At 35.2% G+C, this 16,788-nt stretch overlaps 2 protein-coding genes across 4 annotated transcripts in view; one reads left to right on the top strand and one right to left on the bottom strand.

Annotated features, from left to right (window-relative positions):
- Positions 1–671: 671 nt before the first annotated feature.
- LOC140045076 (uncharacterized) lies at positions 672–10,871 on the bottom strand. Its single transcript, XM_072089815.1, has 5 exons — positions 10,688–10,871; positions 7,887–9,813; positions 2,607–3,372; positions 1,779–1,879; positions 672–1,210 (listed from the first exon to the last, which is right to left on the bottom strand). The coding sequence occupies exons 2-5, from the start codon at positions 9,708–9,710 to the stop codon at positions 827–829; spliced, it is 3,075 nt and encodes a 1,024-aa protein (XP_071945916.1). The 5' UTR covers positions 9,711–9,813; positions 10,688–10,871; the 3' UTR covers positions 672–826.
- Positions 10,872–13,597: 2,726 nt separating this feature from the next.
- The window catches only part of LOC140039219 (transmembrane ascorbate-dependent reductase CYB561-like), a 58,714-nt gene continuing 55,523 nt past the window's right edge, over positions 13,598–16,788 (top strand). For all 3 annotated transcript variants that reach the window (XR_011842516.1, XM_072084827.1, XM_072084821.1), the window contains exons 1-4: positions 13,598–13,642; positions 15,244–15,395; positions 16,166–16,293; positions 16,603–16,644. Coding sequence is in view for 2 of the 3 variants with exons in the window: in XM_072084827.1 (XP_071940928.1) it covers position 13,642; positions 15,244–15,395; positions 16,166–16,293; positions 16,603–16,644 (323 nt within the window). In the remaining variant the exon portion in view is untranslated. The remainder of the gene's footprint in view (positions 13,643–15,243; positions 15,396–16,165; positions 16,294–16,602; positions 16,645–16,788) is intronic.

Genomic DNA, 16,788 nt, shown 5'->3' with positions numbered 1-16,788 from the left:
CAATAAAACAATTCAACATTTATATTTTGTACGATTTATTTAACAAATGTGTTTACTAGGAATTTTCGCGCTTTGCCATACTTGTCTATTGACCCGAAAGAGTATGATGCTCTAGAATCATTCAACCATATCGAAATAAACTTTTTTTTTTAATACGTGTGATTATTGTTAGCGAATAATAAAGACGATGATGTTTAGAGCAATCAACCGGCCTAACTCTTGTACACAAAGACGATGGTGAGTAAATTATAAAAGTTCTTGAATTTAGGCGGCGTTCATTAAACATTTAGTTTAAACTCTACCCCTCTCCAATCGCACCCTCACACTTGGGTGATTAACAAAAAAAATCATTCCCAGTACAAATTTCAACAACTTCACAATGATAGGCCAAAACGACGATACATAGCTATAAATAGTCCTGGTTTACTTTGCAAATTGTTAATATGAATAGGTGTCATATTGGCTACTGATTAAAATATCTAATTCAGCTGAATTGCTCCAGCCTTTTTTCTCCTCTTCCCATCCCACCAAAGTCAACAAATCTTAACTCTTCCCAAGGACAGTTCAAATGTAGTAACAATCCCAATTAATCATGTTGTACTTCATTACCCACAAAACGCCAGTATCTCCGCCCTCCCCCCCCCCCCCTCCCTAAACACCTTATACTGGGTAATGTGTTTCTACTACAAATTATTTCAAACCATCACTCCCAATCCATAACCCCTTAGTGACAGTTTTCAAAGTTTAAAACGTTGTTGATTGAATTTATACTAATAAACAGTATTAAAGTATACTAAAGATATTAGAATATACATTACAATGTAACTTAACTTCGCGCGACTCCTGATGTGTACGGCGATACCCATTCAGCTTCCCTAAGAAGTTCTGCTTCTCTCAGTTTTTCATATAACGTATTACAAAACTCGTAAGGAGTTTTGTATGTTTTGTTTAATAACGTTAGCAGGTTGAAAGTTGGGTCTTTACCATCAATTCTCATCTTTTCAATCGTGTCAGCTTTGATTCCCATTGCGTCAGCTAAAGCTCTCCAATCAAGTGGGCCATTTGTACCTTCCCTTTCCAAGTCAAGATTTAACATTAAACGATGACAGATTTCTTCTGGAAGTTTAGTATAAAAGGAATGTTGTGTATATCCGGCTATTCGACGGCACATTTGAAGATTAAAGTCAAAATCATCGGCAGGCGGCGGAACCTGAAAGAATTGAATGATACAACATTAAATGTATTCCAGTAATTAATGAGGTGGTTATTATTAATAATACAGTGTGAATGAGGCTTAGTCAGTTTTTGTTGGAATAATATCAGGCTTAGCAAGCTTTACCCTTTCTTTAAAAAATAAAAGAGGATCCAGGTTAGTTTAAAAATGTGATGTGCCCATATATGGACATGAGGATGTCATATCACTACTATATTTGGGCATATCACTACTTAATTTGGGTAAATCACACTTTTTTTTGTAAAATTAGTTTGATAGTGTAGACAGAGCTTTAGGCATCTAATTTGTATTTCAGTTAATTCTGTACTGTTTGCCTGCTATTTGATTTGCAGCAATAATCCGATGCGCTTCCATTTCAAGATAATCTTCGTCGGTATTACCGTTTTGTTTCACTTTCATACCGTGCTAATTTTGACATAAAAATATTTCGATCTAACTAAATGACCAGTCTATACGCATGCCCAGAAATCTACAAAGTTTTATTTCAACATACTGGCCGCGTCGTCGTCATAACAAAAATGCAAAGATTAAACCCCTTTCTTACCATTTCATCTTCGTATGATGACTGCCATCCATCCATCCGAAACGTCTTTTCATAAACAGCGCTACCTTGCTCGCCTTTGATAGGCTCTGGTGGTTCAAAATCTAAATTATAAATTATTAGATAATTCTTTCCATGGTTTTACTGGTAAGAGTTCATACGGAGATAGTAGGAGAAAATTTGATTCGTTTCTATACTGAATTCCATCCATTCAATCATTAAAATACGGATTTTTATACAAAAAATATTAATAAGGATGAATTGAAACAGTGGAGTAAACATATAGATACATTTCACCGAGGACCAATGCGCAGTATTGGTCCTTTTGCCGGTATTCACTGCTATTGACAGTGTTGAAAATAGGAGGAAATGTACTACTTAGCTTATGCTGCTGTATTCTTACATGATGTAGGCCTACACTTACTGTTAGAGGCATATATTGCATTTTGCTGCTGGACTTTGATTGCGCTTGTGCTTAAGCTTAAGCTGCTAATTTTACATCGTGTCATAATATATTTAGCAATTTCAGCACATATTATAATTTGTAACAACTTAAGCAACACATTACAGAATGTCGTAATATATTAGCAGTTTCAGCAGCTTAAGCAACACTTTACATCATGTTATAATTATTATAGTAGCAGTTTCAGCACATATTAAAAGTTGTAACAACTTAAGCAACACTTTACAGCATGTCAGAATATATTTAGTAATTTCAGCACATTTATAAGTTGAGCTTAAGCAAGTGATTTATTAGCAGTTTCAGCAGCTTAAGCACAGCATGTCAGATTAGTAGTTTTCACTAATTTGTATTATTTTCTAATTGTATACCTCTTTGTTCATCCGTTAACTCTAAGCATCTTTTCCTCCGTGTGTACGTTTCTATAACGTTGCTATCTTTCAATTTGTCAGCTTCGGTAAAATCCAATTTGGCCATGCCAAACAATCTAATAAGTCGCTCCCAACCACGTTCACCCATGACGCCGCCATCACTACATCTTATCAACCTTTGACTAAAGGGCTGCAGTTCATTGGGAACTTCACACTGTTCGATCATTATTTGAAACACTTTGTAATCTGGTAAACGTTCTATAGCATCATGTAAAACAAAATTAAGTTCATACTTAATCCAAAAAGACACTCTAAAATTAGGTGATAATATAACTATAATATATCTACTATTAAACATTGCGTCAACCCTTGCGTCTAGTACGTAATCCCCGAATTTGCTATCTCTCCAAATTAAGTAGCCTTTCAATTTATGTTCAGATTCTAGCTTTGGTACAAGATTGTCAACGACCCAATCTCGATCAGATTCAGATGATATCACATAGAAATCGTGTTTGTAGTTTGGTTTGACATGAGTTGCCAGACTAACTTTGCTAATTTGTTTCCCGTATGTATTTGATTGTCGATGACTTGCTAGAGTCTCTTCGTGATCTTGACTCATTCCACGTAGGCCTACTCCATTTTTAATCCGGTCGTCCAATGGAACTTTATCTAAAATCTGACAATGCCCGAATTCCAACTCGACATCATCAAGTGACGCCATCTTTGTAAAATACCGTATCCACACAAATTGTTTCAGTGAAGCACGTCACGCTTGCTTGTATGAGAAAGGAAATTGTACAGCTAAAATATCAGTAGTTGACACGGTTGTATTACGCTTATAAACTATGTAGCCTACACTATTGCTAAACTCCATTCACCTGGATTGGTTTGTCACAAATGGCCCGGGTCCATCAACCCATAATCCAAAATAACATATGGGCTACAAATCGTGTTGAGTTGAATCATTCTGTATACACATTTTTCAATACATTATAATAATAACTTCTCTTTTTTGGTAAGTATATAACCGATGTGTCAGTCGTTCCGTCTGAAACAGATTCGTGGATTTTCCGACACTGATATAAATAATTTAGTCAACCGTCCTTCCAACCCATCAATCTCGTGATGTATTCACCATTGTTGGTAACCCGATTATTCATTGTATGGGCCTAGGTATTCATTGAGACCGAAATTGTAGAATTGTATGTCTGTTTTGTTTGAAATTTACGTCATGATGGGCACCAACCGATAATGCATGAATATAAATGCAGTGAATATTCTGAATGAGTATTGAACATTTTAAGGGGTAATCTTTGGGACCCAACCAAGTCTCCTGAATAAGGATTGGATTTTTTTTTTTTTTTTTTGGATATGTTTCGTCCTAAGTTACTTGATGGTGGGATAGTAATACGCATGAGAGAGATCTCCTTTCATCGGTTTTATTGAACTTTAGCCCTATACTGTCTGATTAACAATCAAGTGCCCTATACAATAGGATAGACATTTATTTCCTCTTTCGGTATGTATGTCACCTACAGGCCACAATAATGAGGTTGTGATAAATATTGGTCACATTGTTTTCTTAAAGATGCACTGTCCCTTTGACTAATTCCAAAAAAATAAACAAAAAAAGATTTCGAAAAAAAGTTGGTCATTTTGAAGTATCATAATAGTTATTAACTTTCACCAAAAATTAGTCGAAAAAAAAATCATTTAACTGAAATACAGACGTTTTTTTTTGTTCAAAAAATAACTTTGACTTCCAGTCAAAGTTTTCAATCGAAACATATCTCATAATGTTACGCGCTTGTTTGGCTACTCTGTATGCATAATCATAAAACTTCCTCGCGATCTGTGTGAGAACACCTTCTCAACCGTGACGAGTTGTAAACAATCCTAATTAACATCATGCACAATGCATATAGTCCAAGAGCATTAGGGTTTGACCCGGAAATTTCTGGTAACAAGCTAATTTTTTCAGGAAAGGTCGAGAACTATGATTGGAACATCATACTAAAAGTCCCGGAAAATCCTCCTTGTGCTCTCCGAGAAATCCAAGATGGCGTCCAAAATGGCTGCCATTTTAAATTGGTCTATAACTTTGTAACCGCTTGTCGTAGAGTATCGATTTTGGTGTCAAATAGGTCACAATATATACATTCCTATTTGCTCTAACAGAAAATTTTGTCAAAAAATGGCCGCTACTACAGTTTCTGGTCTGCCTATACTTATGAACTAATGCTCTTTGGACTAATACATGGTTTGAAATCTTTGGTTACTTTCGCTCGCGACGATTTTTCCAGACGAAATGTAATCAAATTAATTTACCTGTTAATTACGTAAACTTGTTGTTTTCGACTTAAAGTGAATAATTTTAATATTTCTTTGATATGGTCAATTTAAATTTAGAATATTTTGACCCTAATTTTTTGTGTTTCAAGGGACAATACATATATGCTAATATGAACAGTGAACATTGGCCTATGATTATGCAATAGTTATGCAGGATGACATCCTCGTGTACAAATTAAGGTTATCAAATATGACAACCAGGCTCATGCTATAGGCCTACTTTATTAAGCTCTGTCTACACATCAAACTTTATGTGACAAAAAATGTGATGTGCCCATATATGGACATGATGATGTCATATCACTACCATATTTAGGAATATCACTACCATATTTGGGCACATCACACCTTTTTTTGTCAAACTAGTTTGATAGTGTAGACAGGGCTTTACTTATTGCTTATACTTGTTTGATAACATAATTGGGACTGGGATAGGATACTGATGATACTGTAGTAGGCGGATTGCAACCTGCATGCTCAGTCATACGTTACACTAGACATATTAAATACCCTGGAAACGCGCACTGTTTAGGCTATAGAAATAGCGTCAGACAATTTTTTATCTAAACTTAATTAAGTGTAATAAAGTACCCCCCTTGTTGTCTGATCTGTTTATTCTAGCTAAGGAAATACATGAATGACACAGCATTTATGTCTCAGCATGATAACAGGTAGCTGGCAGCACTTTGTATTAGTACTGTGCTAGTTGAAGAGAACCCGTTTTTGAGTTGTTTGGCACCCGCCGGGCAAACCCTGTAAACATTAACCAATCGAATAATGAACATGCTCTTTCTCATCACTTTTTGAAAACATTTTTTTTTGCTTCAATAATCAAACGCAAAGGTATCTACTCAGGCTTCAATGTCAATATTATAGTAACGTTTTGAGTAATTCAACAAACGGTGTAGTTTCGGTAGAATTACCAACTTTTCGAAACTAGACACTCGTAAAATAGCAGATCTGTATCACAATATAAACAACGCTCTATATTCTCATAACGTTCTCCGGTGTGTGTGTGTGTGTGTTTTTTACTATGTTCAATCCTTTGATATTTATTTAAAATTGTACATTCATTATGCGTCCTTAATAACTTACAAATTGTAATTAGGCTTTTTGATTTTTGCAAAAAGTAGTACAGGTTTAGCTGAAACAAAATGTTGGTTTATTTATTTTTTGGTCAATACTCACGCTGTCTACTACTCTACACCGCACGTACTTTATGACTAAAATGGCTGGAAAAACTATTAAATAAATCTTGGAATCTATAAGACGTAAAGCACGTGCGGTGTAGTAGTAGACATAACAGCGTGAGTTGCTGTAGTATAAAGTTTGTATATAGCCTTAGTTTTACAGCCGTCTAATAAATGTCACGTGATATTCAATTTTGTCGATAGGTGGCGGTATAAATTACGCAATATTTGACTGCATGACGATTGGTGTGTACTGCATGACGATTGGTGTGTACTGCATGACGATTGGTGTGTACTGCATGACGATTGGTGTGTACTGCATGACCATTGGTGTGTACTGCATGACGATTGGTGTGTACTGCATGACGATTGGTGTGTACTGCATGACGTTTGGTGTGTACTGCATGATGTTTGGTGTGTACTGCATGATGTTTGGTGTGTACTGCATGACGATTGGTGTGTACTGCATGATGTTTGGTGTGTACTGCATGACGATTGGTGTGTACTGCATGACCATTGGTGTGTACTGCATGACGATTTGTGTGTACTGCATGACGATTGGTGTGTACTGCATGATAAATATGAACTGAAGGCAGATTGTTAACCGGTATAGACAATCATACACAACAATACTATTACAATTACTGTATTCAATAACGTAATGGACCAAACAAATGTTTCTACTGCAGTTACTGCAGTAACTACATTTTTTACTGTTAAAACCTGCTTATGCAATTATTTAGCAAGTTTTTATAGTTAATCATACACACTGTTTATTGCAGTTAGTACCTTACAAATGTCTAAATTAACACAAACTAAAATAATACATTATTACAGTAATGTAGTTACTGCAGTAATATAATAATTTTAACATGATCGTTAAACTGTTGATGGTTTGTTTTTCAGCTTCTTAGTGCGTCTTGTTTTAAGTTGGTCTTCTTGTCTAACAATTGCTAGTTTCACGTCCGGGATTTGATTATTTTTTAATTTTTTTTTTAGAAGGGACTTATTATCTATTTTTTGACAAACTAAAAATGCTGATATGTAACCATTATTCTCATGTTTTGGAACGTTGGTGAATTATTGCGAAACTAAAAACGAAATTGTTTTAACCAAGTTAGTTGTTAGATTGCCTTGTTTTAACAAGCGCTTGTTGCAATCCGGTAATCTGTTTAGTAAATCGAATGATCTTTTTCAACTTAAAGAATACGAACATTTCTTTTTAAAATAGCACAATAGGTGAAATATTTTGTTTACAAAGTCAAATTTCTTTATTTTTGTTTTTATTTCTGCTCACACACAATAATATAGTACATACATTGAATACTGTAGGCCTATTGTATACAGTAGTAAAGAAATTAAACCAACTCGCCAATGTTTACAAAGACCATAACCAACAATTCCAAATTATATATTAATAATTTGTTATTGTTCTAATGTTTACGAGAATTAAAGTCATCATAGGAATAGTTTGGTTTCAACTGACGTCATAACACATTTATAGATATATTGTTGTGGTTATTTCTATTGATCATTATTTTAATATTTATTAGCAAGTGTACCGATGCATGAATTACTTCATGTGACGTCACAATTGTCGAGTGTCATCGCAGACTGATAAATGTACTCATTCAGGTCTATCAGGAAATTAATCATCAGTATTACTGTATTTCAATGTATTTCCTCCATGGTATATCCTTGTTTACTTTTAAATGTCCTGCTTCGTAACATATCACGCCTGGTATTTAAGATCTTCCCCTAATTTGTGCCAATGATGCTTGTGAAATTGACCGCTGACACACTCAATCCTTTGCATTGTTTCTAATGTTTCAGGTACCTCACATTCTCGTAGCATTATTGGAATGATGCACTTCCTTTTAACGTTTTGGTCTAAAGCACGACGGATTTCCTCGTTACAATAGTGACTTTTTATTGAGTCAGGAGACATAATAATAATTGTTTTATGACTTTCTTTAATTGACGTCATTATATTTTCAATTATTGTATAACCAAGCCCATAGTCTCTATACCGTATGCATCCAATAAGGTCAAAGTCATTTTCGAGCTTCTTCAACAGTGCACTAGCCCACTTGTGGTCTATGTGACAAAAACTGAGAAAAAAATCGTAACGGAATGGTTTCCGATCGCCGGATATTCGTGGTCTGTAGGCGATTTCATGTGCAGTTTTAATACTAACAAATCCTTCTCGTTCGTCATGTCTATATTGAGAATGATGGCGGTTGCATTCATTGCCATTGCAATCTGTTCCGTGTTTTATGCCACGTTTTTCTATCTCATCAATCATACTTCGTAACTCTGTCGTCAAAGCGTCAGCAAGTTCCTGCTGTAACGTAGCACTCTCGTATTCTCCACATGCTTTTAAACATTCAGCCCAACGTCTGTGAGTTTCTGTTGTGTCAAAGTTGTCATTATTCTGGTTATATTTAGCACGAAGAAACTCTTGAAGAGCATTGTCCCATTCTCGTTTTAAGAAATACACGTAGCCAAGATCAGAATGATCGGCGTGTACATCCTTCTTTTCAATAGCTTGCTTTAAACTACCTTCTGCTTTTGCCAGTAAGTTTGTATCATGCGTCTCCTCATACATGCGTATGTACATCAGTCCTTGATGGCGGTACGCAAACCACGATTTCTCTAGGCTGAGCGATTTAGTGAAAAGCTTCGCAGCTTCTTCATGGCGACCAACGCGCGAGAATTCAGATGCAACTCTCCTAGTAACGATTTGATGTTCAGGCGATAGTTGCAGACCTTTTTCAATACAGTCAATGGAGTTCAGTCCGTGGAGTTCAGCATTTTTCGGAAAGCAACGATCTAATGATCGCGTCGCATCATGTCTTAGTAAAATCCCCATAAAAACCCACGACAATGCTTTATATACCTCACAACCTCTTTCGACCTGGATGACCTTATAGAACGTGTTAATAGCATCATTAAAATTTGGATCCTTTTCCTCAGAACTAGCACGAGCAAGCAGAAATTGGAAATCCTTTCTAAATAATGCTAAGCCATAATCAAACAACCATTCACCCTTTTCGGGAATTGTGATATTGTTGCTAAACTCCAATGCTTGGCATAAGTAAGGCATGTACGTAAATTCGCGACAATCTTGTTGAAAATGACGCACCGCGTGCGCGCGCTCACAAAATGCACGCGTAATAATGATGTCTTCCTTGTTTTCGCATAGTCTATCCAAGTCTCTCTTGTAGACACTGGCAATCGTCCTTCTTCCTTGAACCTTATATATCGTAAACAGATTACGAACTGCGTTCAAATTGTCAGGGTCTTTTTGCAGTACTTCTTTAAATATATCTATACTCTCATTTACTTTATGCAACTTAAACAAGATATATCCGTATAAGTTTTTGATTGAAATGAAATATGTGGGGAGTGTATCAAAGTCCACACGTCTCACGCTTAAGATCGTTTCCTCCCTTCTCAAAATATCTTGTTGAATGTCTTTCAGTTCGTCCCACGTCAGGTGCGAACCCATGTTACAAATTATTTCGTCTACATTTTGACAGCTATTGCAGCCAGATGACATGGCGTTCCACACTTCATTATATTATCCAAACTACACTATGTGAACGGAAGATATTATTGATTGTGATAGGATTTCCCGGACGTCTTCTGGTAGCATTTTCTCCCTGCAAGAAAATATAATATAACAGTTTCAACATACAAAAGAATATGTTTTTTTACAACATAAATTAGGTAGCGTATAATTGCACTTTGTGTAGGCCTGTTAGATCGGCCAGGATTGGTTTTTGGGGTAAATGGACAAGATCTGTAGGATATTTGCTGCGGAGAGTCATGTGATGTGAGCACAGACTAAACTTGTTTTATATCAAATCTGCCGATGTGCATGTGTAATTTTGGAGTGAACTCAAACTACCAACTTTCTTATGCAATAAAAACAATATTTGTAAATAACTCATTATTAACACAAGGAAATAAAGGAACCAATATGCATTTATTTAGACAAACACTTGTCGGCGTCACTGCCTATGTATGCAAACACAATTACCTGTAATAATAGGCCTAGTTAAAAAAAATCCGATTTTCATTACGGATTTGAATCGAGAGTTGTATATTTAATTTTCTGCGGCAGACGAACAACAATACAATACAGACGAACTATACAGCAGAATTAGACCAACAAAATCAATCACGATAGCAATAGCCTAAAAGGACTGACTTTTGTGTATTTGTATAAAAATGTTGACTTGTAAGTTGTAAACTATATAATATAATATCATATAATAGCATAGAGGTATAAAATCCATGGTAATATTATTGGAAGTAACAATTGTTACCTCCATGGTGTAAGTATTCTAGTTACACTAATACAGACAAACGTCATGGCATTTCGCTGTGGGAACAATTATGTGCTTAGTTACATTCCAGCTCCCATGAAGCCGAACAGGTTAAATAGGCTCGAGGTCACACTTCTAAACGTTTCCTTATAAACTTATTAAAGTTCAGGAAACTGGTTTTACTTGTGACACGAAGATAACTTACCTTCTCCCGAGAAAGCCTATATAAAGCCTGTCGATTTACTAATGCTCCAGATGTTGGTATGGTTATATATTTTACCTTAGTACGCCAAAGTACACGTCACTGTTATTTTGGAATTGTCTTGTCAAATCATGATTCATATAGACATTCATACAGATCGGTTGTCGCATGAAAGTTTCAACAAAAACCTCTCTCAATATGACCTTACAATCCTGATTAGTAACTTGACTTTAAATGGCGTATGTACCGAATCTGATTGGTTTAATCAAGTCTATGACTGTTACGTCATCGTGTCTTGTAGCTTATTCCATGACGTTGTGAAATGTGAGAACAAATAGGCCTACAGTATATCATACCTCCATGTCGAGTATATTAATCATGGAATATGAGAACAACATATAGGCCTACAGTATATCGTACCTCCATGTCGAGTATATTAATCATAGAATTATGGTACAGTCATGGATAAATAGAATGTACCCATGCTATAATATATATGCTACCTAAACCATGGAAGAATTATAATAATAGATAATAATAGACGACTATACGAAACCTATTATTTTTACAATCTATAAATCATATACATGTAGAAATGATCGGGGCGGGAGGGAGCAGGGGAGTGAAAAAAAATAACGTGAACAAAACAAAATGTACATAGATGCTAAAGTTAAACTTGGAGTTAGAAATCAACAAACTAACAAACTATACCTCCATGAACAAATTAACAAATAAACTAACAGACAGCTAACTAACAAACTATATACCTCCATTAACAAACTAACAACTAACTAACAAACTATATATACCTCCATTAACAAACTAACAACTAACTAACATTACAAACAACTAACTAACAAACTATACCTCCATTAACAACCTAACAACTAACTAACTAACAAACAACTAACAAACTATATACCTCCATGAACAAACTATAACAATTAACTAACAGACTAACCGAGCAGCTGATGAAATAATGCACACTACTTTGGCATAATATTAATAGTAGATCATCGTGTTTTGTTTTTGTATAAAACATAAGGCACGTTATTCATTTTGAAATGAGAGTAATCAGGGTCGCCAGAAACTGGAGATGACATGTTTTGATTTCAAAATTGTTATATAGCATTGTTTATGAACAATACTTTATTTCAAGAAAATACGCCATTATTTGAATTTTGTATGGAAATATCACTGAAAGAAAAAAATGCAGTGTCATCGGTGAGTATATGGATATTTTCCTTGTGAGAGATAATGTGAATTGAAAAGAAGAAGACAAATGCATGCCCACTCATCCAAACCGAGTCCCACGTAAAATAGGCTACAGCTAATACTCAATGCCCCACAATTTCCCCAGAATAATCCAATATTTCAATCAAATAGATATAATATTTATGATTACAAAAGGTATCTAAAAGAAACAATTTGATGCTGGGAATCATTCTACCGTGAAAATTAAATTTTCGGGACTTTCCCTTTTGGCTTTTCCTATTATGTCTGTGTCAAGTAAACTCTCGGTTTTAAAACTAAAACAAATAAGCAAACACAGAGGAAACAGAACAAATCATACTAACTTGCGGTGGTATATCTAACAATGGATGGAGGGCAGGGCGCTATCGTTTTGTCATTTTTTTAGTATGATTTTGTGGAATACACTACCAATAGATATAAAGACATCAGAAAACGTGAACACCTTCAAAATACGACTGAAAACCACCAGGCATTTCCTGTTTAACATTGTCAAGCGCCTTTGAACATTATTGTTTTATGGATACCGGCGCTATATTAGTCGGATTGATTGATTTATTGTAGACGACCCTCTATTTTCGCACAAATCATTAATATGTGATGCCCGATGTGATGATGATGATGATGATGATGGATGAATGAAGATGATGATGTTGTATAATGATAATGATAATGACGATGATGATCATGATAATTATGATGACATGTTCGTATAACTTGTCACTGATGATCACATGATTGTGACAATTTCCAAGTTCAATTGAGGAACTATATTCGAACTATTAAATTAAGACAGGATCAATGCTGTATGAAATGGGCCAACAAGATAAATCCAACATTAACCGAATCCTAATAACCATCCTGTTGCTCACATTGTAAGTTAAAAAATATATCTGATGTAGATTTGCAATGTCGAAGTAACACTAAGGTAAAACCTGCGGTACCGTACTACCATGTATATGAAATTTCTTTTACGAACAAAATAAAGATGGACAAAAACAAATCCTGAATAATTGTATATTCGTACTTACCATCTCATAAATGAAAATAATTCAAACGTCGTTTGTGACACCACATTAATCTGATTTGAACGAGTGCTTGCCTTAAAATGATCAAGATTTCAATTTGACTTTATCGAGCAAATACGAAGTCTAAGACAAACGGGAAAGTCCCTTCTATGGTCACGTGCCACTGACTGTTATTCTTCACATCACATTCATGCCAGTGATGATCAACAGGCATTCAGCATACTAATTATGTAAACACTTGACATGAAGATAAACAATGAATGCAGAATACACTTGAAGTAGGGTACATTTACAGTAAATTACAAATTAATAAAATAAAAATTGAGTGAAAGGAACACTAATACAAAACCAGGCAGTTGTGTTGATTGGCAGGGAAATTCCAAAACTTTAAAAACTGTAGATTCCGATCCTGTTTTAATACAGCTATTAACTGATTATAGACCAGATTTAAATTAAATATGAGTACTACAGAATTCAATACATCCTAAGTAATCAATATTGTCTATTTAGGACTCATTTGTATGTTTATACAGTCTGCTATTTTAAATCCTACTGGTTTTACTTTTGAATAATTTTAATTCTCTGGCGACTTTGGCGTACCAGTTAGAAACATTGGTGGCGCTGTAACTAAAATGATTTCTCAATTTGTCGCGTGTGTACAATTCAAACACGAAATAAAGTTAGCATTTATTTTTTATTTTTAACGCCGTAACTCTATTAACTAGTCATTCACTAGGCCTAGCCAGACTAAGTCTGTCAAACAATTTTAGTAATAGAATACCTAGGCTTAGGCTAACCTAGTTTACCACCCACACACTAAATAAAAGCAAGGCTAGTCGGCCTGGCCCTGGCCCTCCCTAGCTAGGCTAGCTAGTAGGCCTAGCAGAGGCGGATAGCTAGGCTATGAGGCACTAGCTAGTTATCAGGGCCGACTAGCTAGCCTAAAATTAGGGGAACAGACGATCGGTACCACGGACGATCGGACCCAGAAAACGTGATCCCGATCGTCTTCAGCGTTGGGCCCGATCGTCCAGTGTTTTCAGAACCACGTTGGGCCCGATCGTCTTAGCGTTGGGCCCGATAGTCTTTTGTGATTTATAAAATAATGTGCCACATTTCATCATTTTTAATTCCTATTAGTGCTAATGTCACTGTGCTTTTCTTGCGTAATTAAGATTTTAATTAAAAAGGTTAATTAGATTTTTTCTGATTTCATCATAATTTTCCCCTAATAATTAATGTTATGCGCGATTTGAACGATTGGCGCAATTTGAAATTGCGCAAAGAAGGATTTTTTTGCGCAATTTCAAATTGCGCAATCAACTTGCGCAATTTCAAATTGCGCAAGAAAATCTTTGCGCAATTTTAAATTGCGCTGCACAATTTGTAAATTGCGCAAGATAGTTCTTGCGCAATATGACACCTTTGCGCAATTTGAAAACGAACTGTAAATTTTCCCATACATGGCTAGGCTAGGCCTAGGCAGAGGAGTTTAAAATTTAGTATATTATTGTATAAATAAGACCATTCAATGAAGATAATGTTTAATACTCACTTTTGAAGTTTTTAATATTAGTTTAAGCTAGGCCATGTAACCTAGTCAGTATCAGTAGTCCAGACCCTAGCTAGGCTAGAGTAGTATAGCCGGCCGCCCGCGCCGCGCCCGCCTGGTGGAACAGCACCGCTTCATTTTCCTTCGTCGGTTCTTCGACGGTATGCTAACTTATAACAATATTTGCACTACTAAAATAAGGAAATGCGATATTTATCTTTACTTTTGAATCATTCTTAGAAATTACTATAAAAATATGGGTGTGCATGATTTCACAATCTGTCGAAAAACCTTGCGCAATTTGCAGATTACTTGCGCAATTTAATACGTTGCTTGCGCAATTTGAAACACATGTTTCAATTCAAATTGCGCAAGGATTTTTTTTGCGCAATTTCAAATTGCGCAAATCGTTCAAATCGCGCATAACATTAACACTAGATAGTAGTAGGCCTACTGGTTTTAAGAATGTCTTACCAATAGCAATACCATGGAGTAATACTCTGGATTTATGAATAAATGTGATTGATTTTGATTGTTATTATTGTGTTGTTTGTATTCGCGTATTTATTTTTTAAATTTTCCGAGAATGTTTTGGGCCCGATCGTCTTGTTTGTTGGGCCCGATCGTCTTTCACCCTTGATGGGCCCGATCGTCTCACGATTTGGGCCCGATCGTCTAATAACCAAAAAACATAATAATGTGTTTATTAACATCTTATTCAATCTTAGTGGAGTATTACAAGAAAGGAGAATTGCTAGAGCTGAATGTTGATATAACAACTTTGTTCAATAATGATATGAAAGATGATGCAGTTGTGATGCGAGTTAAGAATGGAAGCAGAGTAAAAAACCTCATCGGCTTTGCAATCAGAAACTTCAAGGTAAATAATCAATCAAAGTAACATTCTTTTCTATTATAAGTTCATAATAAATACATTAACAATAAATTTATTAAAATAAGAGAGGCAAAATTACAAAAAAGCAAAGCTTGTTTGAGGTGGCCCATAAAACTTAAAAAGAAAACAGGACAACACAGGATTTATGCAACTGGAGATCCCAGGCGTTTTTAGACTTTTTCGACATAGTTTATGTCTGCTTTTTCCTCACTGCTCAGGGGCTCCATTACGCCACTGTACACAATCTTTGAGTACTGAAATCGTCTGTGTAATATGATTATTATCTTATTTATTTATCTTACAATTTTTCTAGCTGTTTTACTTTTCGTTTTGACATATCTTTTTGCTTAATTTATTTTGTATCTTCATTGAGATCAAGCCACTGATACCCACAGCATTGTCATTTTTGTATCTTTATTGAGATCCAGCCACTGATACCCACAGCATTGTCATTTTTGTATCTTCATTGAGATCCAGCCACTGATACCCACAGCATTGTCATTTTTGTATCTTCATTGAGATCCAGCCACTGATACCCACAGCATTGTCATTTTTGTATCTTCAGTGAGATCAAGCCACTGATACCCACAGCATTGTCATTTTTGTATCTTCATTGAGATCAAGCCACTGATACCCACAGCATATTTTCAGTAATTTGCCTTTGGATTTATCTTTAATTATGTTATTAAATGTCCAAATACATTGCATAAAATATTTATCTAGAATTTACAGTATTTTCTGAAATTTATTTTTAGGATGACAAGACACGGCAGATAACATTTACAGGAGCTGGACCAGCTGTCAGTAAAACAATTACTTGTGCAGAAATTATGAAAAGAAAATTTAAAAATATTCATCAGATAACAAAGTTATTCAGAAAAGAGTATGTACTACATTGTATTAAGCTCTGTCTACACTATCAAATATAGTAGTGATATGCCCAAATATGGTAGTGATATGCCCAAATATGGTAGGGATATGACATCATCATGTCTATTATATATATGGGCACATCCATGGATCAACCCAGGGTTAATTGGTCATATAGAAAAACATCAAATTTGTGTGAGTTTTACTTTTAATAAAGATTTAACATGTAGTACTGGATACTACAGTATTATATTTACCCACATATTTTGTAAAAGATTAACAATTGGTTAGTTAAAAAGCTAACACTTTTTTTCATTCATAGAATTGAAGAGTATTGGGAGCCACTAAAAGAAGGCTTGGATAGGTATGTACATTATTACATTTTAAACCTTTTAAAGACAGTGTGATGACGAAGCGATAACTTGAGTCTGTAACTGGCAGACATTGATGTTTGATTGCTGAAAAGATCTGACTGTCTTCTACATTATAAGAAATCTGACATTTTGTG

Source organism: Antedon mediterranea, chromosome 1 (assembly GCF_964355755.1).
Source record: "Antedon mediterranea chromosome 1, ecAntMedi1.1, whole genome shotgun sequence".
In the NCBI taxonomy this organism is placed as follows: domain Eukaryota; kingdom Metazoa; phylum Echinodermata; class Crinoidea; order Comatulida; family Antedonidae; genus Antedon; species Antedon mediterranea.
The sequence above is the reverse complement of the archived record's forward strand: the minus strand, read 5'-3'. Positions and strand labels throughout refer to the sequence as shown.